Below are 25,323 nucleotides of genomic sequence, written 5' to 3'. Positions count from 1 at the left end.
TTGCATGGGTTTCATCGTAAAAGTGCGTGGTGGTTTGGCTCTCTTACCCGTGGACAGTTCCTCTTCCTCCCCTCGCCTGTTATTCCTTAACCAGCTGATCGAGTGCTGCTGAGGGCTCTTCAGTCGCCCAACATTCAGCTCAGCACTGGGACACGGCAGAGTTGCCTACATGGCATCTGCTGTCTTCAAGGAATTTACAGTCTAGGCAGGAAGATGCAGACCACATGCAAAAAGGAATTACGGGGCAATAAGAATTGACAGAAGACTGTTGTATCTAGTTTTGAGTCTGCTCTGAGCATTAACCATCCGAGCAGCTCCAGTGCCTGATAGGGAGCTTGACACTTGTTGGCACTTAGTAAACGTTGACTGAATGGACGTGACCTGGAGTGGTCTTCAAGGAAAAGGTGGTGAGCTGAGCCTCTAAGAATGGGTGAGATTTGTACAGCAAGGGAGGATAAGGTGTTTGGAGGGTAGTGGGGGAGGGAGCATCATGAATCAAGGACATTCATTCATTCAACAAATATTTGTTGAGCACCTACTATGTGCCAGGCTGTGGATGTAATGGACCCAATGGTCAAAAATACAAGTAAGCAAATACTGGAGGTCATTTCAGATAGTGCTCAGGGGAAGGCAGTGGAGAGTGCCGGGTGAGGGGTGTGGGTTACTTTCGAAAGGGTGGTCCTAGTGAGGACCTCCCCAGGGAGGTGACATTTGACCTGAGACGTGGGGGAGGAATGTTTCAAGCAGAAGGAACAGCAGGAAGGAGCTTGGTTTTGCCATCAGCTTGACTTTGTTGCTGCGGTTGACTCAGAGAAAGGAGGGGAGGCAAACAGCGTTGAATCAGTGTTACTAGACTGTAAGCATTGTGACTAGGTATTGTGATTTCTGCCAAAAGGATACAGAATTCGGCTGATAAAGTGGAAAGATCGAGCGGATTGGCATTCGAGAGTCCTTAGGAACAAACTGAGAGATAACTGTGGTCTGCGAACCCTGAGATGGGAGACTGCTGTGGATTATTCAGGTGGGACTAATGTAATCACAGGGGGCGGGAGGAACCAGAAAGATGGCAGCATGAGAAAGACTCAGTCTGATATTGTTGGCCTTGAAGATGGAGGAAGGCTTCTAGAAGCTGGAAAAGGCAGAGAAATGGCCTTTCCTTACAGCCTCCAGAAAGGTGACACCTTGATTTAAGCCCACTGAGACCCTTGTCAGACTTATGACCTCCAGAACTGTCAGGTAATACATTTGTGTGGTTTTAATCCACTAAATGTGTGGTAATTTGTTACAGTGGCCACGGGAAACTCATACAGATCTTGGTGCTGAGAAGCAGGGGAAGCTGTAACAAATACCTAAAAATATGGAAGTGGCTTTGGCATGGGGCAATGGGAAGAGGCTGGAAGGTCTTTCAGGGACATGATAGAAAAAGCCTAGATGGCCTTGGACAGACGTGGTAGAAATAGAAATGTTAAGATTTCACTGTTCACTGGGGACCAGGCTATGCAGTCAAGGTTAAAAGGCAGGGAAGTGCCCCCCAGGGGAGAGATGAGTGCATGATTCAAGGTTGCTGAGGACAGACCACTCACACACCATGCTCACGCGGTACAGCGTCTACTTACTGCAGAAGAGGAGAGAGAGCACGTGCCAGATCCAGCTCCCGGCAAAGCATCCACCACCCCACAGCCAGTGGATCCGCAGGCCTGGAGGCTGCACACGCCCCACTTTGTGCTGCGTGGGAGGACCCCACCCTCTCCCCCCCAACCCCGCGAGGGCTGAAATACAGAAGCTGGGGGCCTGCCTTTGGCCACTGCTGAATGTGCTTTAAGCAGAACCCTGGAGCGCACACTGAGCCTGAGACGGAAAGATAGTCCCTCCCAGGGTGAAAAGCCCAGCACAGGCTGTGCGGGCTCTTCATGTCTTGGTAGAGAAGTGTCCCGGGCCCAGGCCTTTCCCAAGAGTTAACACTCTGCTAGCAAGGCCTCAGAAGGGATGAGGGGCACAGCAGACAAAACACATAGCACTTGGGAGAATACCTAAATTGTCATGAGCAGACCGTTAGGAGAAATAAGGCCCCCATGTTCTCTCATCCCTGTGGCCGTCATGCTGCTGTCCATGTGCCAACACGTTTTTACCCAGGCACACAAGTGTATTTTGCTTTAGTCACCTAACATGACGTTCATAACATGTCTCCATGTCCCTACGTAATTTTCATAATTATCCCTTGAAATGGCAGCCTGGCATTCCAGTTGATTTGTCATAATTTATTCAGTTATTCCCTACTTTTTTTTTTTTGCTAATAGAGATAATTCCTTTTTTTTTTTTTGCTTTATTTTAACTTTTTATTCTATATTGGAGTATAGCCGATTAACAATGTTGTGATAGTTTCAGGTGCATAGCAAAGGGACTCAGCCATACATGTACATGTATCCATTTTCCCCAAAACTCCCCTCCCATCCAGTCTGCCACGTATCATTGAGCAGAGTTCCCTGTGCTGTACAGTAGGTCCTTGTTGGTTATCCATTTTAGTTTATTTTTATTATTGGAGTATAGTTGCTTTACAATGTTGTGTTTGTTTCTGCCATACAGCGAAGTGAATCAGCCCTATGCATACACACATCCCCTCCCTCCCCCCCATCCCACCCAACTAGGCCATCACAGAGCACCAAGCTGAGCTCCCTGTGCTATACTGCAGGTTCTCACTAGCTAACTATTTTCCACATGGTAGTGGATTTATGTCAAACCTAATCTCCCAATTCATCCCACCGTCCCCTTCCCCTGTGTCCACACGTCCGTTCTCTACGTCTGCCTTTCTATTCCTGCCCTAAAAATAACTTCATCTGCACCATTTTTCTAGATTCCACATATATGTGTTAATATACAAAATTTGTTTTTCTCTTTCTGACTTACTTCACTCTATATGACAGACTCTAGGTCCATCCACATCTCTACAAATGACCAATTTCATTTTTTATGGCTGAGTAATATTCCATTATATACATATACCACATCTTCTTTATCCATTCATCTGTCCCCGACTTCAGACTATACTACAAAGCTACAGTAATCAAGGCAGTATGGTACTGGCACAAAAACAGAAATATAGATCAGTGGTTATCCATTTTAAATATAATAGTGTGTACATGTCAATCCCAAACTCCCTAACTATCCCTTTTCCCCACCCTTCCCCCCTGGTAACCATAAGTTCATTCTCTAAGTCTCTGAGTCTGTTTCTGTTTTGTAAATAAGTTCATTTGTATCATTTCTTTTTGGATTCCACATATAAGTGATATCATATGATATTTCTCTTTCTAATAGTGATAATTCTGAAATGAGCACTTTTTTGTTCAATATTTTATTGACTTATTTAATACAAATAAGTGTAAGTAGAAATAACTAAGTTGTATCTCTTTAAAAGTACTTAGTTTGCTCTTTCCCCCAAACAGACGATTAGTCCAAATTCGTAAGAGGAAGCACAGATGGAGAGATAACACAGGAGACGCATAAAGGATCCAGGCAATCAGGCCCGACTTGGTTTCCAAGACACCTCATTTCTAGGGACCCAGGGCAGGTGGTGTTTTTCTTCTCCTTGGTGCAACCAGAGAGTTTCTGGTTTGAGGCTTGGTGGAGACAAAGACAAAATTCACGCTGAGTGTGAATCTTTATCTTATCAACACGTCCAAGGAAAATATTCTCCTGGGGAAAGTCAGCAGGGTCCAGAGACCAAAAGGGTAATAAAGCCTCGCAGGCCCCAGGCTGTCAACACAGAGCAGGACCCAGGTGTCACTTGGGAGGCAGAGCACATCTGTTTCTCAGCTGAACAAGGACAGGGAAAAAAAGAGGCAGGGACTCCTCCACCGCCCCCACCCCCCCAGGGAAGGGGTAAGTGCCAAGTCTAGGAAACTGTCACTGCCACTGTCCCTTTGCCAGCACGTGAGGGGACTGTGGAGGGAGGGGAAGACCCCTGAAATGCTTCTAGCAAGGAGAGGACAACACTGCCCCTGCCTTTCCTGGGGAGCCACCCGCCCTGGGAGAGCAGTGGGGGGGAAGCAGCTTCCCCAAACATCCCAGCTCAGACACAAGAGAGGAGGGGTTGAGTCCAGCTCTAGGGAAGTGTGGGAGACCCCCGTCCCCGTCCTGTTCCCGCAGCCTCTGAAGTTGCCCAAATCCTGCTTTTGTCTGCCTGGCTGGTTTGCTGGCTGCACAGGGCTGAGGGCTGTCGGCAGTCAGGCAGATAGTGGGGGTGGGGGTCAGAGGTGCAGGTAACAGGCAAGCAGAGGGGTGGGGGGATGGTCTGGGGCCATGGCTCTGCACCAGCTGGCTTCTTGGAGCCCTGGGTGGCACCGACTCAGGCAGCCACAGACCCTGCCCCAGTTCTGCTGGCCCCTCCTCAGACTTTGGCCCGGGGGGGGGGGGGGGGGGGCCAGTTCCCGGGAACTACCCTGGGTGCTGGGGTAGCCATGGAAACGTGATTGCCTTGGTTTTCCTCAGGGCCTGTCCAGGAGTGAAAGGCAAGCCATGCCTTTGTTTGCTGCTTCCTCTGTCCGGAAAACTCCTCCCCCAGCAGCTCACAGGCCCACCTCATCCTTTCAGGTTTCAGCTTAAAGGCACCTGCTCAGAGAGCCCCCTCCTCTGTCCCCCATTGGCTTCTATCCCATTACCTGTTTTATTGTCCTCATAGCCTTACCGTTATTTGGAGGTCTCGTACTTGTCTGTGTTTTTGTTTTGTTTTGTTGGCCTCCCCTCACTAGAATGTAAGCTCCTCAAGGGCACAGTACGCTGGACCTTTTTCCTGAAGCTTCCCCTACTTCATCCAGGGCCAGGCCCAGAGGAGACGCACAGATATATCTTTAAGGAGGGGGATGCGTTCAAGGAACAGGAAATGATGCCATCCACTCCCCCCAGCCTCCGGCACCTTCCCCACTCTCCTGGGCATGGCCTGGGGTCCTCCACCCCCACTTCCAGCCCAGCCTCGGCCCCACTTCCGGAAGTTCCCAGGACTAACCTCCCAGTTCCTGACCGTAAACCTCCTCTCCCGCAGCGCCTCCAACCCACACTGAGCACAGCCTTTGGCTCGGCCTTCCAACATGGCTGCAACATCGCTGTGGTTCACACGCCGCACAAGGTGGGTGGGCAAGAGGTGGGCAGGAGAAGGCTGCCATCTTGCTCTGTGGAGGCCGCCATCTTTCTTCCGGAAGCCACTGGCTTTTTTCCGGAAGCAGCTGCCTTCCTCTAGTACTCTCGGGAGGCCGGCCTCTGCAGACCAGGGAATGACTAGGGTTGTGGGCTATTCCCCTCCCCCTCCCCCCCTGCCCTGCAATGTCATCCTTTCTGGGCACATTGGGAAGGGGGTGGGAGGGGATGGACTTGGATTCCCTGCCCAGTCGCTTTGGGCCTTAGTCCCACTGCCGTTCCCCTGGGAAGGCCACTTGCAGATGACAAAAAGGATGGGGTCAAGGACTAAACCCTTAGGGGTTGGGATTGGGGTGAAGCGAAGCAAAGGAAAAAGAGTATCCCAAAGGCCTAGTAAAGCATGTGAGTCAGGAGGGAGGGACAGGCCCTGATGACGAGTAAAGATGAAGAGTGAGAGTTGACCACTGGCTTTGACCTCATGGAGGCCATGCGTGACCTTGACAAGAGCAGCTGAGTTGAGACAAAAGCTTGATTGGAGTGGGTTCGGGGAGAATGGGTGGGGTGGAGGAGAGACAGCTTTTTAAGGAGTTTTGCTGCACAGGGGAACAAAAAATGAAACTTAGTGAAGGGAGATGGGGGGTTGTATTAGGGTTTTTTAGGGCAAGAGTCATGTTAGTATTGTGATGAGAAGGATGCAGTAAAGAAATATGGACTGGGAATTCTCTGGTGGTCCAGTGGTTAGGACTTGGTGCTTTCACTGTGGAGGGCCCAGGTCAGGGATTGAACCTGGGCCCACAAGCTTCAATCCCACAAGCCATGCTGCGTGGCCAAAAATAAAATAAAATAAATGAACCAGTGATGCAGGACAGACAGGGAATAGTTACAGGAAGAAGGTCCCTGAAAGGGCAAGGACAGGACCCAGTGTCTGTTCCCATTCATTTGGGTGTATGAGTCCTGCTCTACTTTTAAAAATCACTGTCATTACTTTATAGCTACACTTTATTCTGCTTTATAGGAGGTACTGCAGTAGTTGCTCATGGCTTATATTAATATACTTATCATTATTACCATTGAAGGAACATTTTTTTTCCCAGTCAAGCAATGTACCATCACTATAGCACAGTGAATGCTCATAAATTCTCTATTGGATATATATTATTTCTATAACCAAGGAGGAAACTAAGACTTACAGAGGTAGAACTTGCGCAAAGTCATACAATTAGTAACAATATTTCTTTTTTTTTTTTTTTAGCATCTTTATTGGAGTATAATTGCTTTACAATGGTGTGTTAGTTTCTGCTGCATAACAAAGTGAATCAGCTATACATATACATATATCCCCATACCTCTTCCCTCTTGCTTTTCCCTCCCACCCTCCCCATCCCACCCCTCTAGGTGGTCACAAAGCACCGAGCTGATCTCCCTGTGCTCTGTGGCTGCTTCCCACTAGCTATCTATTTTACATTTGGTAGTGTATATGTGTCCATGCCACTCTCTCACTTTGTCACAGCTTCCCCTTCCCCCTCCCCGTGTCCTCAAGTCCATTCTCTACATCTGCGTCTTTATTCCTGTCCTGCCCCAAGGTTCTTCAGAACCTTTTTTCTTTTTTAGATTCCATATATATGTGTTAGCATACAGTCTTTGTTTTTCTCTTTCTGACTTACTTCACTCTGTATGACAGACTCTAGGTCCATCCACCTCACTACAAATAACTCAATTTTGTTTCTTTTTGTAGCTGAGTAATATTCCATTGTATATATGTGCCATATATTCTTTATCCATTCATCTGTCAATGGACATTTAGGTTGATTCCATGTCCTGGCTATTGTAAATAGAACTTCAATGAACATTGTGGTACATGACTCTTTTTGAATTATGGTTTTCTCAGGGTATATGACCAGTAGTGGGATTGCTGGGTCGTATGGTAGTTCTGTTTTTAGTTTTTTAAGGAAGCTCCATACTGCTCTCCATAGTGGCTGTATCAATTTACATTCCCACCAACAGGGCAAGAGGGTTCCCTTTTTTCCACACCCTCTCCAGCATTTATTGTTTGTAGACTTTTTGATGCTGGCCATTATGACCAGTGTGAGGGATACCTCATTGTAGTTTTGATTTGCATTTCTCTAATGATTAGTGATGTTGAGCATCCTTTCATGTGTTTGTTGGCAATCTGTATATCTTCTTTGGAGAAATGTCTGTTTAGGTCTTCTGCCAATTTTTGGATTGGGCTGTTTGTTTTTTTGATATTGAGCTGCATGAGCTGCTTGTATATTTTGGAGATTAATCCTTTGTCAGTTGCTTCGTTTGCAAATATTTTCTCCCATTCTGAGGGTTGTCTTTTCATCTTGTTTATGGTTTCCTTTGCTGTGCAAAAGCTTTTAAGTTTCATTAGCTCCCACTTGTTTATTTTTGTTTTTATTTCCATTTCTCTAGGAGGTGGGTCAAAAAGGATCTTGCTGTGATTTATGTCATAGGGTGTTCTGCCTATGTTTTCCTCTAAAAGTTTTATAGTGTCTGGCCTTACATTTAGGTCTTTAATCCATTTTGAGTTTATTTTTGTGTGTGGTGTTAGGGAGTGTTCTAATTTCATTCTTTTACATGTAGCTGTGCAGTTTTCCCAGCACCACTTATTGAAGAGGCTGTCTTTTCTCCATTGTATATTCTTGCCTTCTTTATCAAAAATAAGGTGACCATATGTGCATGGGATTATCTCTGGGCTTTCTATCCTGTTCCACTGATCTATATTTCTGTTTTTGTGCCAGTACCATACTGTCTTGAAGTAACAATATTTCTTATGTTGCCTCTTGCATAGCAAGGTTCTGCAAAGTGATTTTTTTTTTTTTGCCGTGCCGCTCAGCATGTGGGTTCTTAGTTCCCCAACCAGGGATCAAACCTGCACCCCCTGGCGTAGAAGCTTGGGGTCCTAACTGCTGGACCACCAGGGAATTCCCAGCAGTGAATTTTTAACATTTTGAGCAGTCTGGTTCCCCATCTCACCCCATCATACAGTAAGCTTTTTTTTTTTATCTCCAGGTAACAACAGAGAATCAATTGTGTCCTGAGGGTGTTGGTAGACACATCCTTCAGGACAATGACCAGAGGCAACTGAGAACATTACCTCTTGGTCTCCCATGAGTTGCCTGATTATCTATGGATGGGGCAATGTCTTCCAGGTCTTGAAGTCCTTTTATAATGAAACCTACTTTCAGCGACACGGAGCCTTCATGGATGAGAAAGTCATGGTGCTGCTGTGGTCCTGCACCATGTCCATGTCTCCTCTGGGCATCTTGGTGGGGCCCCTGCTTACTGGCCTGCTGGTTGACAAATGTGGCAGGTAAAGAAGAAAGGTGCTGCTGTCACTCAAAATTCACATTAGTAAAGCATACTGTCTCTTGGCATTTGTGCATGTGGTGGGGAGTTGTGCGACCTTGAAAATCAGGAGGCCTGAAGTCCAGCCCCCACTTTGCCATAGACATCCTGACCCTAAAGCAAGTCCTTGAATCCCTTGGGATTTCTTCCCCTTGTCAGCTGTCCCTCTGTTGCCCACCCCGTGGAGATGGATCAGCCTTTGAGAGCAAAGTCCTGACCATACTCAACACTTCTAGCAGGTGTTCAATAAATGCTTGTTGACTGGGTTTAATTCGAGGTCAGGTGACCCATGGCTCCAAGTTGTAACAGCTGCAGCCTCTCCCCATGCAGCCACATCGTGTTGTTCTGAGCTTTGGGGTTCAGACTGAGTCAGTCCATGTGCCCCTGACTTGTGTCTTGTTTGAGAATGAAGAATAGTTCTTGTACTTTGCTTGGTTTACACAGACTCACTAATCTTTACACGTAAGCCCAGTTGCTGCCAAGGCATGACTCTGCAGATAAGGAGGGATGTCCAGATCAAGGTTCCCAGGAAGGAAGGGCGTGAGCCAAGTTCTCAGGGTGAGGCCCCACGGAATTCCAAGTGGCCAGATCTCACTCTTTGGAATTCACGGTTACAGTTGGACTTGATGTGCCATGGTCGGCAGTTTGTAGGGAGGAGTGGGAAGTCCTCTAAAGAAAACTAGCTCTTAAAGAACCATACCAGTTCAGTTTTCATGCATAAAAGAAAATACTGGGGAATTCCCTGGTGGTCCAATGGTTAGGACCCCGAGCTCTCATTGCCGAGAGCCGGGGTTCAATCTCTGGTCAGGGAACTAAGAGCCCACAAATGGCAAGTCTCAGCCAAACAAACAAACAAAAACAAACAAAAAAACAAAGAAAATATTGGCAATTGAAAATTAATTATGTATAAAGCAGGACTCATAGGACCTCTTCTTATAGATAGTTGATTAACAATTAATTTGCCATTCGTTGTACACTTGAATGAAGGAAACATGCACTATATTGCAATTATGCCATAATCCAAACTTTTTTGTAATTCAGACTGTGCTGTTCTCAGCTACACCAAGAGTGATTGGACTGTTCCAGAAGCTTGGCCCCCACCTCCTTGTCTGAACCCAGAGTCACAGAACTTGGGACCTCAGAGATGGTTTCATCATTGCTCTCATTTTGCACATGAGGACCCTGAGACCAGCTGGTGTGGTGGAGCTGGCCTTGCCCTAGTGGGGTCGGGGCAAGCCCTGAGCTAAGCTAAGGCTTCCTGGTCATCAGGAAGGGGTTCGTGTGGGCTGTTTGTTCTCTCTGGACCTGCAGCCTCTGGGCAGGCTGATCCTCTGCTCTGAGTTTGGGCTTTGACGGCAGTTCTCTAGGGGGTATGGCCACCCCAGGAAGAGAAAAGTGGCCTGAGAAAACCAGTCTGTGTATCTGATGAGTCTTCAGTGTTGCCTAGCAGGGGACTTTTGTAGAACTCTTAGGACTATCCCCCCAGGAGGGGTGTCTGGGTTTCTGTTTAGAGATCCCCCCTCCCCCAGTCCTGGCATCAGAGATGATGCACCTGTGTCAGTCAGGGTCCTGATGGTCCTCGAATGTGGGCAGCCTGTGGCGAGATCACCAAGGGTGGGGCAGCCAGCAGCCACGCTGTAGCTGGGCCACCATCTTCCTTCCGGATCCACTGCTGTTTTCTCCTTTGGCAAAATCCAAGCCACATGTGGGGATGAGGGGGCAAGGGAGCCACTGATGCCAGTCAGCCTGGGGCACAGAACACAGTCTGGAAGGTAGGTATGGATCCTGGGGGACAGGCAGGGGGCATCCAGCATAGTTCTGTTTTTCAGACACTCCCTCCCCCCACTTCATAGACTCATGGTTTTTCAGCCTTGGGAGGAATCTTAGCGATCATCTAATCCAGCTCTGTCTCCCACCTGTTGTGGGGTTCCCCTGTTCACCATTCTTGACAGTCTTCATCCGGCCTAGTCTCTGCTTGAATACCACCAGTGACAGGAAGCTCACTACCTGCAGAGGCGGGCCCATTCCTTTTCCCTTCCCTACCATCTTCAGGCAGCTCCAATGGTTAGCGTGCTCCCACTCCTCACCCACCCCTGCCGACCCCAAACCTCCCTTCCTGGGACCTCTGCCCACTGGGCCTTGCTTTCTGTGCTTCCCAGCCATCAGCCCTTCTCAGGCACGTTCCTGGCACTTCTATAACGGCTGCCCTGGAGAATAGGAGTTGGTGTCAAGAGAGCTTCTGCTGCCTCAGCCCCCCTGCCCTCTGGGCTCTGCTGTCCTTGCAGAAAGGGAACACTGCTGATCAACAATGTCTTCCTGCCATCCCTGCCATCCCGAAGGGAGTCAGCAAAGAGAGCAAAGCTTCCGAGCTGATCATCTTTTCTCGAGTGGCGCTGGGAGTCTGTGCAGGTACCTACAGTGATGGCTGAAGCCCCAAGCCCATGCTCAGGGTCACCAGTGGGGGGAAGGGTCTGAGTCAGACACACCCAGCACCACTGGCCAAGACTGGAAGCAGGGGCGGCAAGGGTCTTCCTGGTTCTGAATGGCTCTTTTCCCTTTGGGGGCATCCTCTTGTCTCCATCCCCGGACTCTCGAAAACCTCATGTTCTCTCTCCCCTTCCCCTTATTTAACAAAATCTATCAGGGGAAGATCTTTAAAAACACACTTTTACCTTGAAGTATAAACTGATAAGGCTTTACTAGGTATCTTCCAAGGAAGGTGTAGAGTTCACACTGAGGATGAGGAGCTTCAAGCAAAAGAGTACAGAATCTGGGGACTCTGTCAGCAGGGGACTGAGCTTTCTTAACTATGGTGGTTTCTTCTATTAAAAAAAAAAAAAAAGTGATACAAGTAACCTGTGGTTCAGAAAAAAATCCCAAGCCAAAGGCTTAACTTTCAGTCCCACATCCCAGGAACACAGTCCTTGCCTGTAACAAGGGGCCCCAGCTCCGCAGCTAGGAAGGAGAGGATATCCTGCCGTGCCCCCTGGGAGTCTGAGGATTCTGGAAAGGCTTCCTTCTTAGTGCGAACTAAACAGTCCACGTGGCCAATTTCCATCTCCATGGAGGGGAAGCGTGGGGTACAGGCTGCCCGTCAGTGGTGCTGACACCACAGAGAAACTCAGGGACTATGAGATGAATTAAATCTCAGGTTTCCGGGCCCCAGGAGGCTGGGACCGTTTCTTTTCTCTTCCCCTGGTTTTTGTTTTGCTAGATCCAGGCATCTCCTACAGTGCCCTTCCCATGAACCTGAGAGAGTTAACTCCCAAGAACCTTAGGGGTGCTCTGGGAACAATGACGGAGGTGTTTGTCATCGTGGGGATCTTCCTAGCACAGATCTTCAGCCTGCAAGCCATCCTGGGCAACCCTACATGTACCTGCGGCTCACCGAGGTCCGGGGTGGGGGTGGGGGCGGTGGTGAGAGGGAGCCTGGGAGCTATGGCGGGGCCGAGGGGGCGGGGTCTGGACACATGGGGCTCGGCTGTGCCCATGTGTCTGGCGGATCAAGTCAGGTGAGGCCAAGAGGTGCCCTTTGGGTTGGGCAATGTGTGGCTCGCTGGAGACGGGTGACCTTGACGAGAGCAGTTCGGGTGAGCGATGGGGACAAATTGTGCGTGGGACTGGGAGGAGGAGACCGGAGACAAGGGGCACACACGACTCTTGGGAGTTTTGCTGTAAAGGAAGGAGAGAAGTTGAGGGGTAGCTGGAAGGGGAAGCAGGCTGGAGAGAAGGGTTTTTTGTTTTGTTTTGTTTTTTCAGCTGGGATGCTGTGGGAACGGTCCTGCAGCGAGGGCAATCGATGCAGGAGGGGCAGGCACACAGCCAAGGTCACTGTCACGTGGGTGGACGTGGCTCCTCTAGACGTTTTCTTCTGGTTGCTTCTACTTTCCAACTGACAAAAAATTTTTAAAAAAGACTCAATCCTCAATTTAGGACTTCCCCGGCAGTCCAGTGGTTAACATTCTGCCTTCCAATGCAAGGGGCAGGGGTTCAATCCCTGATCTGGGAACTAAGATCCCACATGCCGTGGGGTGTGGCCAAAAATTTTTTAAAAAGACTCAATCCAAGTGAAAGGTGGCCAGGCCATTGCCTGAGAGGGCGGGTTGGGGAAGCGGGAGGGAAGCTTTAGGACAGAGGAGAAAGGGGGAAATGGTCCTCTGGGGGAGTGGGCGAGACAATGGCCCCGAGAGTGTGGCTTGAATGCAGGCCAGCATTAAAGGCCCACGAGAACACAGTGGGGTTTATTTATTTATTTATTTTTCCTCGTAAACATTTTCAAATTACTTAAATTCCACAGGAATTCCTTAATGGGTGGATTTATGACTTTGTATTCCCCAGAGTACCTTGAAGAGACTCAGGACCCAGTCGTGCTCAGTGAAAGGTTATTAGTTTTAACGATTCCCAAACTACCCCAGTGCAGCTGAAGGGGAAGCCAGACTGGGCCCGTTGCTGCCAACAGCTGCCTTGTGCTGATGCCTAGTGTGCGATGCCTGTCACCCCTCACCACTCTTCAGGGGGCACTTTATCACCACCATCATCATCATCATCATCATCATCATCATCTTTATTTTACTGATGAGAAAACTCAGGCTTAGAGAAGTGAAATAACTCTTCCGGTTCCCATCATAGCTAGTAAGGCTTAGACGAATCTCAATGCCGCCTCCTTAACCCAGACCTTCCAGAAGGAGCTCACACAGCCACAGTGCTGGTTTCAGCACCCTCCGCGACCCCAGCCTCCAGCAAGGCAGGGATTATGCCATTTCCAGCCATAAAGTTAGGAAAAAGACATGGGTTCACTTTTTCTAAGGCTCACACTTTTAAATCATATGCTGTTCCTAAGAAAAGCAATACTCTTCCTGCAGAATGAGTTAACAGCAGATCTTTTGAAAATTGTAATTATTTTCTCCATTTTAAAATGTGGAACCCTGCTGTGGGTGGGTCCTGGGCAGCCACATCTCGGCAAGGACTAGGTCCCTGCTGTCCTTGGCTCTCACGGAGGGCTGGAACAATGTGGGTGAGTGAGTTTGTAAGAGGAGAGAGTCAGGACAGAGTCAGGACATGCGGAAGGTCGGCTGGAGGGCAGGGATTCCCCAGTGTTGGGTGTTCATGTTCTCAGTGTTGGGTCCTTCCAGGCTATTCTCAGTGTTGGGTCCTTCCAGGCTGGCCTGTGCGCTTGGCACTCACGGGGGTCCCCGCACTGCTTTGGCTCCCCTCTCTGCCCTTCTTCCCTGAGAGCCCGAGGTCCACCCTGATTCAGAAAAGAGATGAAGAAGAAGTTCGACAAGGTACTGGAGATACAGGCTGCTCCGTCAAGACCCTCCCACCATGTTCACTTCCCAGCCGCCTCCCCGTGCCCGCCAAACATCCCTCCTAGTGCCCGAAGCAGAGAACGGGCAGGGGGCAGGGTGGGGAAAGGCACTCCACGACGCAGGCACCAGTGGGACGGGACAGAGGTGCCGTTGGCACTGGGGAGTCCAGGGCAGCTCTGGGGTGTGGTCCAGCGGAGAACATGGTCAGAGCCGGCATCATGGTTGGTGGGCGTTGACTTCTGCAAGCTTGCCCAGGTGGGGGCGTGGTTGTGACGGGGGACACGGTCACGGTGTTGGGGGCCTAGCTGGGGTCCAATGAGCATCCTGCCCTGGGAAAACGAGGAGCCTGTGGCCAGGGCTGGGCCAAGCTCCTGGGGAGCTGCCCCCCTGTGTGTCCCTAAGCCTTGGGTCAGCTGCTGTCAGCGACAGGAGGGGACCGCTCTGCTCCCCGCAGCTCTGCGGAAGCTGAGAGGCTGGGCAGATGTGGAGGACGAGATGGAAGAAATGCGCGTGGAGGACCGGCCGAGGGGGCCGAGGGCCGCCTGTCCGTGCTCAGCCTCTTCACGTTTCCGCCTGTCCGCTGGCAGCTGGTCTCCATCATCGTGCCCATGGCCGGCCAGCAGCTCTCCAGGGTCAACGCGGTATGCGCGGTTGTTATAATTGTATCTGTTGATGGTGTTGGCGAAGGGTGAAGATCTGCAAAAACAGGGGTGGGAGGCTGCTTCCAGAAACGTTGGAGACTGGATGCGTAACCCATATGGTGCTTAAGGAAAGTGTCAGGAAGTGGTGGCATCAGGCCCTCGGGGACTCACGGATGCTCAGCAGGAGACGTTGAGTGGTACACAGCCCAGGCAGGGGCCAGGGCACGTGGTGGCTTTCGGAAGTGCTGCATTGCCCACATCCTTGGGGCTGGGCCACGAGAGAAGCTGAGCTTGGGGTTGCCTAGGCCTGGAATGAGAGGCGAGGGGTCATTCTGTGGGGCCTGAGATCATAGACTAACAAAGCGACAGAGGGAAAAATCTCAGGGTCCCATTTTACAGATGCAGAACTCAAGACCCCGAGAGGGGAAGAGCTATAACCTGGGCTCCGGCAGAGCCAGCCTCCATCCCAGGTCTCAAGTCTTCAGGTCACGGCTCTTTTCTCCCACCTACTGCCTCCTTCCTGTCCAAGGGGTCCCCTAGGCTTTCAGGACTGTGTGTTATAGAGTCAGGAAGGTTGTCAGCGGCCTGGGCCTCCAGGCCTCTCCTCACAGCCCTTGTGCTTTTGTTTTGGGTCACCTACTACGCGGACATGATCTACGCCTCCCTCGGCTGGCATGGAGGCGGCTCATTCCCAGTAAGTAACAGTGGGTGCCACTGTAGTCAACATAGTGATGACCGTCATCTCGGTGAGCCACCCAGAAGTGTCCTTCCCATTGGGCATCTCTGAGTCGGTGCCCCGCAGGCAGACAAGAGCCCCCCAGGGTCCACTGCTGGTGGCACTGGTCCTGGGGTGACTGGAGGGACACAGACTTTCAGATGTGCCCATACTTACCACAGTGTGGCCTTAACCACTTAAACACCTTCAATTCAAGTTTCTTCCTTTGTAAAATGGTTACGGTGACTGTAATACCCAGTATACCGATGCAGGTGTTGTTTACTGTTGGCATAAAACTATTATTTCAGAGTTTTATATTTAAAATCTGAACCACTTATGCCTGTGTTAAAAAAGTGAATAGACAGAGGTGTGCTCATTTACAAGGTCAAGTGACCATGATGGTCCTTTCTCTAGAATTTTCCAAGTTATCTCACTATTATTTTGGTTCCTGTTTCTTGAGTTACCTTGGCGGTCAAAGGTGTTTTAGAAAATTATTTATTACTTATCTGTATTTTCCCCAGAGCCAGTTTAAGCCCCAATCAAATTTCAGAGGATTCAGCATGATGGGGAGGGCCGAGTGAAGGAAAAGCGCCGGAAATGGGAGGAGCTGGGAGGCCCCCAGGCCCAATTCTCCACCCTTCCTGGAGTCTGTGCACCCCTTCCTCCAGCGGATTCCCGTAGCCCCTCGCCTTCCTCTAGGGCAGGGTCCACCCTCTGTCCTCAGAGCCCTCCTCCTCTAGGGTACATCGTCATAACTAGGACCCTCTTCCCCATCATCCTACCTGGAGAAACCCAAGCCAGAAAGACAGGGGCGCCTCCCTCTCTCTCCCTGAGGAGCGGTGTCCGGGTACTAAGCACAGTAGGACACATTGGTCTTACCTCTACCTTGTTTATACAGTCCTGGGATTGCCGTTTTGCTCCTGTTGGGCCCTCACTGAATGGCAGTGATAATCTCCGTCTGTAGGGTTGTTGGGAGGACGGAGGGGACATGTGTAAAGTGACCATACAGGGCCTGGCATGGAGTGACGGTGATGCCTTGCTGATGGCACTGTTGTGGATGCTGCAGGTGAGGATGGAGTAGAATGAAAAGGGTATTAGAACAAGAAGGAAGGAAGGCATGCTGGTCGGACGAAGCATTGTCCAAGCTTGGAATATTCGAGAAGGTACAGGCTGATCAGGAGGTGTGTGTTTCCTGGCAGTGGAAAAGAAAGTACCTGGGGGTGAGAGGGACCCTCATGATGTGAAGCCAGAGTCTGGGTGGCCTCGATGTGAACTGAAGTAGCAGGTAATGGGAGGGGGCTATTTGAAAATGTAGGTATTATTATTATTTCGGGGGTGTGAGATGATTGCCACTGAAAAGACAGCGTTGCTCACGGTTCCCAAGGGAGAGAGGTGCACACAAGGCCACATGGAGAAGCATCTGGGGGTGGGCGGGGGGCAGCAGTACGTGGGCAAGAGCCTTTGTGGTTTCCGTGGGAAGGAACAGGCAAGACAGGGTAAGCAGGTTTAGGACTGCCTAGTTTGAAAGATTTCCGGAGGTTCCAGGGCATCGATGCCGGGCTGTTCCTGGTTGTCTGGTACCTGCCCTGGGTGATAAGGCAGGGGGAGGCTGGCTGGGGGCGGCGGGGGCAGGTGAGAGCCTGATGGAGCAGGGGGTGGGGATGGGGTAGCTCCGGGCTGGTTTCCGGGCGCACACACAGCTGAGCTGTCTGCTATCTCTAGAAACTGGCTAACGGTGTGTGCAGGGGGCAGTCTCTCCAGCGTCAGGAGGGCCCCCAGATGTCAAAGCATCAGACGCAGAAACTAGAAAACGTAGTTATTACAGTGCGGGGGGGGGCGGGGGTGGGGAGGTGGTCAAGGAGCCTAGACCCGGGGTCTGTAGACGCCTGAGACAGGGAGGAGTAGTGGCGCAGAGTCTGCGGCACGAACGTCAAGTTCCCGTCGGGATAAGGGCCTAAGTTCCACGGAGCAGGCAGCAGGGGCGAGCGGGCACGTAAGGAGGGGCTGAGGAGGTACTGGGGGGCCCAGGCCCAAGAATTCCGGGCGCCCCCCGCCTGGTGCCGTCGAGGCTCCTCACCGCCTGCCCATCCCCTCCAGGCAGGCGCCGTCGAGCGGCTGGGTAGGCGGCGCCTCCTGCTGGTCGGCTACGGCATCCGTGTCTCGGCGCTGCGCTTCCAGGTCGGACCTCGCTCTCCTGCCCGGAAGGGACGGGGCGGGGGCACGCAGAGGGGTGGGGCGGGGGCGGGGCACGCAGAGGGGTGGGATGGGGGCGGGGCATGCAGAGGGGTGGGGTGGGGAGGGGGCGGGGCACGCAGAGGGGTGGGACGGGGGTGGGGCACGCAGAGGGGTGGGGCGGGGGCGGGGCACGCAGAGGGGTGGGACGGGGGCGGGGCACGCAGAGGGGTGGGGCGGGGGCGGAGCACGCAGGGGATGACGAGCCGGGGGGTTGGGAGGTCCCTGTAACAGAACCCACACCCCTAGAGCCAGTGATCTCAAACTCCGCGTGTCAAACTCCACGCCCCCTTCGTGTGCAATGTAATGGCCCGTCCTGAAGTAGAGTTCGTGGGTGACTTCAATTACCTACCCATGTACATGCAAATAAATAATTAAATCGAACGCCCTTAACCATGAAGTAAAGGAGAAACAAGAAGTTCCATAAAACATATATTTCAATATGCAAATGCTTAAGCACACTGCACTAGAAGATGCCCACCAATAATGATCTAGAGTAGAATAAAGAGACGGAAGATCGGACGTCATTCCATTCAACAAGCAGAAGAAAATGAGAACAGAGGTCGGCGTGGACGGCAGACTACACTAGTGTGAGGATAAGTGATGACCAGGGACCAAACGTATTTGTATGTGGTAAGACAAAGAGGAAGATACCTTAACTAAAGTAGGAACACCACTCACAGGCCAATCGGAAGGTTAGGATGGAGGACATGAAGAAGAAAGGTGAGGTGCTGGCAGGTGAGCTTGGTCTGATTGATGTGTGCCCCAAGTATAAAATGGGGTAGAGCTCTCATCTTGAAATCCTAACACGTGTCAACAAGCATGTCGGTCTCTACTATTAAAAATATGTTGGGGGCTTCCCTGGTGGCGCAGTGGTTGAGAGTCTGCCTGCCAATGCAGGAGACACGGGTTCGAGCCCTCGTCTGGGAAGATCCCACATGCCGCGGAGCAACTAGGCCCGTGAGCCACAATTACTGAGCCTGCGCGTCTGGAGCCTGTGCTCCACAACAAGAGAGGCCGCGATAATGAGAGGCCCGCGCACCACGATGAGGAGTGGCCCCCGCTTGCCGCAACTAGAGAAAGCCCTCACACAGAAACGAAGACCCAATACAGCCATAAATAAATAAATAAATAAAATTAAAAAAAAAAAAAAAAATGTTGGAGCCCAGATCAGAAAGAAGTAGGAAAAGAAGCAATGAGAGGCTGTGGAGTAGCTGGGAATCGTATCGGAGTAAAATTAAAACACAAAAGGCCGCCCAAACAAGAAATACATCACTGTAATTTGCCATTTTCTTAGCATATTTTTGTTATGCGTGTTCTACAAAAATTTTGAAAATACATAGGATGGCCATACTATGAAATATTCTGAAAGCAGACAGCATTTTGTATATCCTCAGCTGTTTCTGCCCTGTTGTTGCTTTTGCAGTAACTGTGCCTTTACAATTAAAGCTACACGCAGTTGGGACTTCCCTGGCGGTCCAGTGGTTAGGACTCTGTGCTTCCACTGCAGGAGGCCCAGGTTCAATCCCTGGTCAGGAAACTAAGATCCCACATGCCGCATGGCAGGGCCAAAAAAAAAAAAAAAAAAAAAACCATACACAGATAGAGAGTTAGTTTTCCTGGGTCTCTGCCTTATATACGTGTTATTAAACTTTGTTTGATTTTCTCCTGTTTAAAAAAAAAAAAAACTATATACAGATCTTCCTTGACTTACACTGGTGTTACATCCCCAATAAACCCATCGTAAGCTGAAATATTGTAAATCAAAAATGCATTTAATACACCTAACCTACTAAACATCATCGCTCAGCCCAGCTTACCTTTAATGTGGTTAGAAAACGTCCATTCGTCTACAGTTGGGCAAAATCATTTAACACAAAGCCTATTTTATAATGAAGTGTTGAATGTCTCATGTAAGTTATTGAATACTGTACAGAAAATGAAAAACAGTGTGATTGTCACTGACCCTCATGATCACGTGGCTGATGGGGAGCTGCCTGGCATCACAAGAGAGGATCGTACTGCCTATTGATAGCCCGGGGAAAAGATCAAAATTCAAAGTACAGTTTCTTATTTTTTTAAATAAATTTATTTACTTTATTTATTTTTGGCTGCGTTGGGTCTTCGTTGCTACACTCGGGTACGGGCTCTAGGCATGCAGGCTCAGCAGTTGTGGCGATTCATGGCATGTGGGATCTTCCTGGACCAGGGATCAAACCTGCATCCCCTACATTAGCAGGCAGACTCTTAACCACTGCGCCACCAGGAAAGTCCCTGAAGTATAGTTTCTAGTGACTGTGTATCACTTTCCCACCATGGTAAAGTTGAAAATTTTGGACCTTCTTAAGTCAGGGGACCGTCTGTAGTTGAAAACACAATCGTATGTGAGGATGAGAATGTGCGAATAGATTATTCTTGTAATTCAGAGACAATATCTTCATTCCTTGCCTTTTTTTGCCAAGCTGTCCTCTCCATCATGACTTCCTTTCTAATTCCTGGGTGAGCACAAGGACCTTCAGGGGGACGAAGCTGGCTGTGGTCAGGGAACAGCAGGGCAGGGGAGCATGTGGAGGAACAGGCGAGGTGGAGGGTGATGATGCAGCTATCGAGGAAAATGCTAGTTTCAGGGACTTCCCCGGTGGCCCAGTGGTAAAGAATCTGCCTTACATGCAGGGGATGCAGGTTCGATCCCTGGTCGGGGAAACTAAGATCCCACATGCCGCCCGGCAACTAAGGCCCGCGCGCCACAACTACTGAGTCTGCACACCTCGACTAGGGCCAGCGTGCCGCAAACTACAGAGCCCACACGCTCTGGAACTTGCACGCCACAGATAGAGGGAAGCTCGTGCACCACAACGAATATCCCGTGTGCCACAACTAAGACCCGACGGAGCCAAAAATAAATTAAATAAGTAGATAAGTAATAAATAAATCTTTACCCAAAAAAAAGGAAGTGATTTTTTTAAAAGCTAGTTATGGTCCTGTTTTGGTTTAATCAAAGTTTCCTTTTTAAAGACCTTATTTTCTCATTTGAAAATAATCTAAGTTCTTAGAACATTTAGGGACTTAGGTGAAAAGAAGTAAATAAAACTGGACATTATCTATAGAGATAGTTGCCAGTTGCCTTTTGGAAACCTTGGTGACATCCCTGGCAACTTTTTTTCTCTCACTCTCTCCTCCCAACCCATTGGCCAGTCCTGTTGGCTCTGCCTGAAAACGTAACCAGCAGCTGCCCAGGTGGCACCAGACCCAGGATATCCCTTCCAGCTGCAGCCAACTCCTCTTTTGCTTCAAATATTGAAATGGACCCCACCCTGCCTGCCTGCGTGGATCAGAGCTTGTCACGCCTCTGCTCCGCAGCCTGGCTGGCTCTTCACCCCCAAGTCATCGATTCTAGGAGGCTGCCCCTCCCCCAGCTCACCTCTCACCTTGCCCCTGGAGACAACTTCATTGAAGGAGTCGTTCTTGGTCCACCTCCACCGCCAGCCCTGCACGAACCCCACCTTCGCAGCGTTTTTCATAACTGTAGTGAAACAGTTACCTGCATAGTTTGGTTGAAGTCTGTTCACCCTGAGTTTGTGTCATCTGCTGCCCTGGTAGTGGGGAGCAGAGATGGGGGTCTGCCAGCTCTCCTGGTCTGATGCCTTCTAGAAGGATTCTAGCAGAGAGTGCAGAATCCGGGTCCCAGCTCCATCCCCTGCTGATCATTTGACTTGGGCCATCGCTGGACCCCTGAGGGACCCAATGTCCTCTTTGTCTGTGTTCAGGCGCTCTGTGCTCTGATTCCGCATTTGTAGGATTGAGACAATAATATCCTCTCTCAGAGGGCTGTCAGGAAGATTCAGTGGGTCAGCATCTGTGAAGGGCAGAAAATAAATAAGTGGTCGGCGTTCCTCCTGTTACGTTCCTCTCAATCAGGTACGGCTCCTGGAGGCCCCCGTTGACTAGAATGCTCGGTGTCACTCCTGGTCTCATCTTCCCTCTCTTGCCCTCAGAGCCCTGGAGGCCCACACAGGTGCTCAGAAATCCAGGTGTGGCTCCTCCCTGTGGCAGGAAGGTGAGGCCCGCACGTGGGCTTGTCTGCACGTGGGGCTCTTGGCCTCAGGCTCTTAGAGGTCCCAGGCCTGGGCCTCTCAGGCGCAGACAGCCCTGCCCCTCCCCACAGAGCACGGTCCCTGAGCTGTCTTACCTTGGCATCATCTGTGTCTTCGCCTGCATCGCAGGACATTCCATCGGGCCCAGTGAGCACCTGCATGCCCCACTGTCCCCCAGGGCCTGGTACATAGGAGGTGCCCGGTATTTGTTGAATGAATGGATGCCCTTGATTGGGGATTCTCATGATGTTCTCTCCACCTTTTCCCCTGTTCCTACACAAGCCCCACCCACACTGGAATTCTCAGTTCAGTTTACCTTTTTCTTGAAAGGCCGTTCCAGCTCACATTCATTCATTCATTCAACAAACATTTACTAAGTACCAACCAGTGCCACGGCCAGGCTGGGGGCCCCCCAATCTCCTGTGGCTCCCAGAGTTGCCCAGCTTCAGTTCCAGTGCCCAAAGAAGGAGATGAGCCTCTTGCCAGCCAGACCCCCACTGGGGGCCCCTCAGTTCACATCCAAACCCTCTACATGCTCACTTTAGCCTCCAAGTCCACAGCCCACCCGACGCTCAGTTGTCTTTGGTCCCCTGGCCTCCAGCTACAGTCTTGTGTTGCATATCCCCGTGTCCATGTGCTGGCAGCCTTGGGCCTTCACTTCCACCTTCCTTGGGGGCAGCCTCCAGACTCCAGGCTTCCCCCTCCCCCGTGTGTCCTCCTGAGAATCTAACGCAGTTCCCACTACTTGGGGAAAGACTCCTCTGACTCCTAAGGCTAGAATATTCCCTGCAGAATCTTGGTTTTGAAAGAGCTGTCCATAAACCAAAAATAAAGGTATTGATCCATTGAACACATGCTGATGGAACACCTGCTGTGCCAGGCACTGGGGATGCAGCTGTGAATCAGACCGACACGGTCATGTGTGAAGGATATTTAAGTGGGGTTTTTGACAGGAAGCCTCCCGGCACACCTCCAATACGGAGGCAGGAGGGCCTGGTGGGAGCAGTGCTGGTGTTTGTGTCGGGAGACCTGGGTTCTGGGCCATTCCGCCCCTTACTGCCTGTGCGTTCCCCGAAGCAAGCCACTGTGCTTCTCTGGGCCTCGGGCTCCTCCTGGAAGACCAGGGGTAATCAGCTGTTGCCGGCAGATGCGGGGTCAGATGGTGGGCTGATTTGACATGTGAGCCGGCTCCTAAAGGGCTGCTTGGGTGCCCGGCCCAGGGGGCAGGAGGGAGGAGGCCAGGGGAGGGCAGCGTGGGTAACTTCCCTCACTGCTACCCCTTTGGGGCACAAAGCCCTGAGGAAGGGGCCCCCTCCTCACCAGTTGTAGGAGGTTTCCCATTTGCCGTCCCAAGGGCAGCTCATTCCGGGGCTCTGAATTCCTCTTCCATCTTCAAGGGTCGGAAATTAACTGGGGGGAGAGGGAGACAGAATCTTATTTTTTTAATAAAGAATATAGAAAATATGTTAATATATAAAGAATATATAAAAGTCATAGACAGACCTACTGTATATAAACGGATATACAGTATATCTGTTGTATTATAATTTCATGAGGGGATGGTGTGATTAAGGGGGAAAAATGGCCTTAGGACATTTTAGACAAGACTCCTGAATGAAAAAAGGTTGAGAAACTGCCCCAAGGCAAGGTGCCTGCCATTCCCCAGATCTACCACAGGGGGCAGCACGTCCCAGGCGCAAGCGCTCATTCAGCTCTGCTCCCCCTCCCCTTGTCTGCGAATTTTCAAAATGACACCACCACGGGGTAGAGCTGGTCCTTGTGTGACCTCAGGGCCCTCAGAGGCTCAGCTCGAAGCTCAGCTATGGGCGCACCCGGAGGAGACATGTGAGCTTCCTCGGCCATCCGGAACAGACTGTGCCCCTAAAGAGCCCTCCGTGCCCCCTCTCCGCTCCACTGGTTCCTGCGCTCTCTTGCCCCCAGGTCCCGTGCCCTCCTGTGGTGAGGACTGGCGATCTTCCTGCAGTCCTCGCGGTGGACGGGGGCCGTGCTGCGGGCGCTCACCAGCATTATTGTGGGCTTCGCGTTCCCTTCTGTCCAGGTGAGTGGGGACATGCGGTGGGGGAGCACGGCGTCGGGGGGGCGGCCCCTTGCCCCCAATTCCTGCTCCATCTTGCCTCCCCCCCGCCGCCCCAGGCAGAAGGGGCTCCGGGAAATAGGCAGGGGTCCCTCTTCTGCTAAGAACATCTGCTAATTTGACAAGGGGGGGCGGCTCTCCAAGGTCCATAAAACACACATGGCGCCACTTCAGCCAAACTGTAACTATGCCAGTTTCCCACCACTGAAGGGAGGTCCCACACTCAGGCGGTGACGCGTTCATTATGTAGGGGCTCTGGTCGGCCACGTGCAAAGCAAGCTAGAGCCAGGGTGAGGGAACGATTCCCCCACGTCCGCCTCCTTCCTCTGTTTCTGAAGGTGTGCAGTCAAGCCTAGAGGACATTCTGTCCCTGTTGTTAAAAGGCCGAGTCCTTTTTGATGTGAGGGCAGGACCCAATTGTCCAGCTATTCCACTCCTCTGGGTGTAAAGTAGAACTGGCCACTGAGAAACTCCTGTGTGACTCACAAAGGCCTCACCCAGAGCTGTCCCTGGCATTCCTTTCTTCCTCCGTCCCGTCCTGTTTTCTTGTCTCTTGGCCTAGGAGGTCAGTGGTGCCTACAGCTTCATTATCTTTGCCAGAATCTGCCTCCTCACTGCTGTTTACATCTACGTGGTCATTCCTGAGACCAAGGGTCGAACATTTATGGAGATAAAGCGAATTTTTGCCCAGAGAAACAGAGTGGAGTTTCTGGAGAAGAAAGAAGAAATCACAGATGCTGGGCCTCACGTACCGTCTCTGCCTGCCAGGGAGACTTCCTTTTAGTGGCTCAACTCGTCCCCCAGGTGGCACATTTAAGGCTTCCTTCTCTGAGGAAGGGTCTCCCTGCCCCAGGCCTCGAGGGAAGGTGACTGCTGTGAGATTTCTGTGCCCCCAGTGGCAACTGGAAGACTTTGGTCTTCCAGTTTGGTCCCTGATCTAGTTAAGAAGCAGTTAGCTTCCAACGCTAACCCTGGGAGGAATGACCTAGGAGGACGGGCAGGTACGTGAGTATTGATTGGCAAGAATAGATTCGTCGATTCTACCTCAGCATCAAAACTCAAATGGTGGATGGACACACTTTTTTAAAGTAAAATTTTTCAAGTTCAGCATTTGATATGGAGGCTGAATCCTGATCAACGTGTCAGAGAATCAAAGAACTAGAAACCAAGGCTCTGGATTCCATCGCCTTCCTGGGGTGGCTTCCTCTCTCTCTGTGGCTGAAGGTTGCAGGGCTAATCCTGGTCAGCGTCTACAGATTGCAGGAGTTGTTCACTCGCATTTCTGATGGTTGATGCTGGCTGAAACTGACGCATGATCTGGGCTTCCTCATACCTTGGTAGCTGGATTCCTGCGTGTGGGGGAAGGAGAGAGAGAAACAAAATGCTATACACACTCACACCCCTAGCTTTGAACATCACATAGATAGCATCAGTTCTGCCACATTCTGTTCTTTAGAAACTAGTCACTAATTCCAGCCCACACTGAGGGTGGGTGGAATCAGACTGCAACTTTTGAACAGAGGCATGTCAAAAAATTTACAGAAATCATTTAAAACCGTCTTAAGATCTTTTTTGGGGCCCCAACATTTTTGCCTATCTGGTCCTTTGTCAAGTAAGTTAATCTTGTTTAGCTTCAGTTTCTGCATCCCTGAGTTAAGGCTGATCATTCTTGCCTCATATAAACCAGGTGGAAATGCTTGGTAAGTTAAGAAGCATTTTACAAATGTCAGGGGTTATTTTT

The 25,323-nt window shown here is 50.6% G+C and overlaps 1 protein-coding gene across 1 annotated transcript; it reads left to right on the top strand.

The window, feature by feature from the left end:
• The first annotated feature begins 1,588 nt into the window (after positions 1-1,588).
• On the top strand, positions 1,589-25,039 carry SLC2A7 (solute carrier family 2 member 7). Its single transcript, XM_036823020.1, is given in 16 exon segments — positions 1,589-1,657; positions 5,036-5,119; positions 8,301-8,461; positions 10,782-10,810; positions 10,813-10,905; positions 11,717-11,869; positions 13,656-13,781; positions 14,260-14,325; positions 14,328-14,450; positions 15,082-15,110; positions 15,112-15,192; positions 17,259-17,339; positions 21,559-21,656; positions 22,607-22,620; positions 23,452-23,546; positions 24,145-25,039. Coding segments are annotated over 16 exon segments (1,524 nt in total). The 3' UTR covers positions 24,367-25,039.
• The last annotated feature ends 284 nt before the right edge of the window (positions 25,040-25,323 follow it).

The sequence above is a fragment of the Balaenoptera musculus genome, chromosome 1, assembly GCF_009873245.2.
Source record: "Balaenoptera musculus isolate JJ_BM4_2016_0621 chromosome 1, mBalMus1.pri.v3, whole genome shotgun sequence".
NCBI lineage: Eukaryota > Metazoa > Chordata > Mammalia > Artiodactyla > Balaenopteridae > Balaenoptera > Balaenoptera musculus.
The sequence above is the reverse complement of the archived record's forward strand: the minus strand, read 5'-3'. Positions and strand labels throughout refer to the sequence as shown.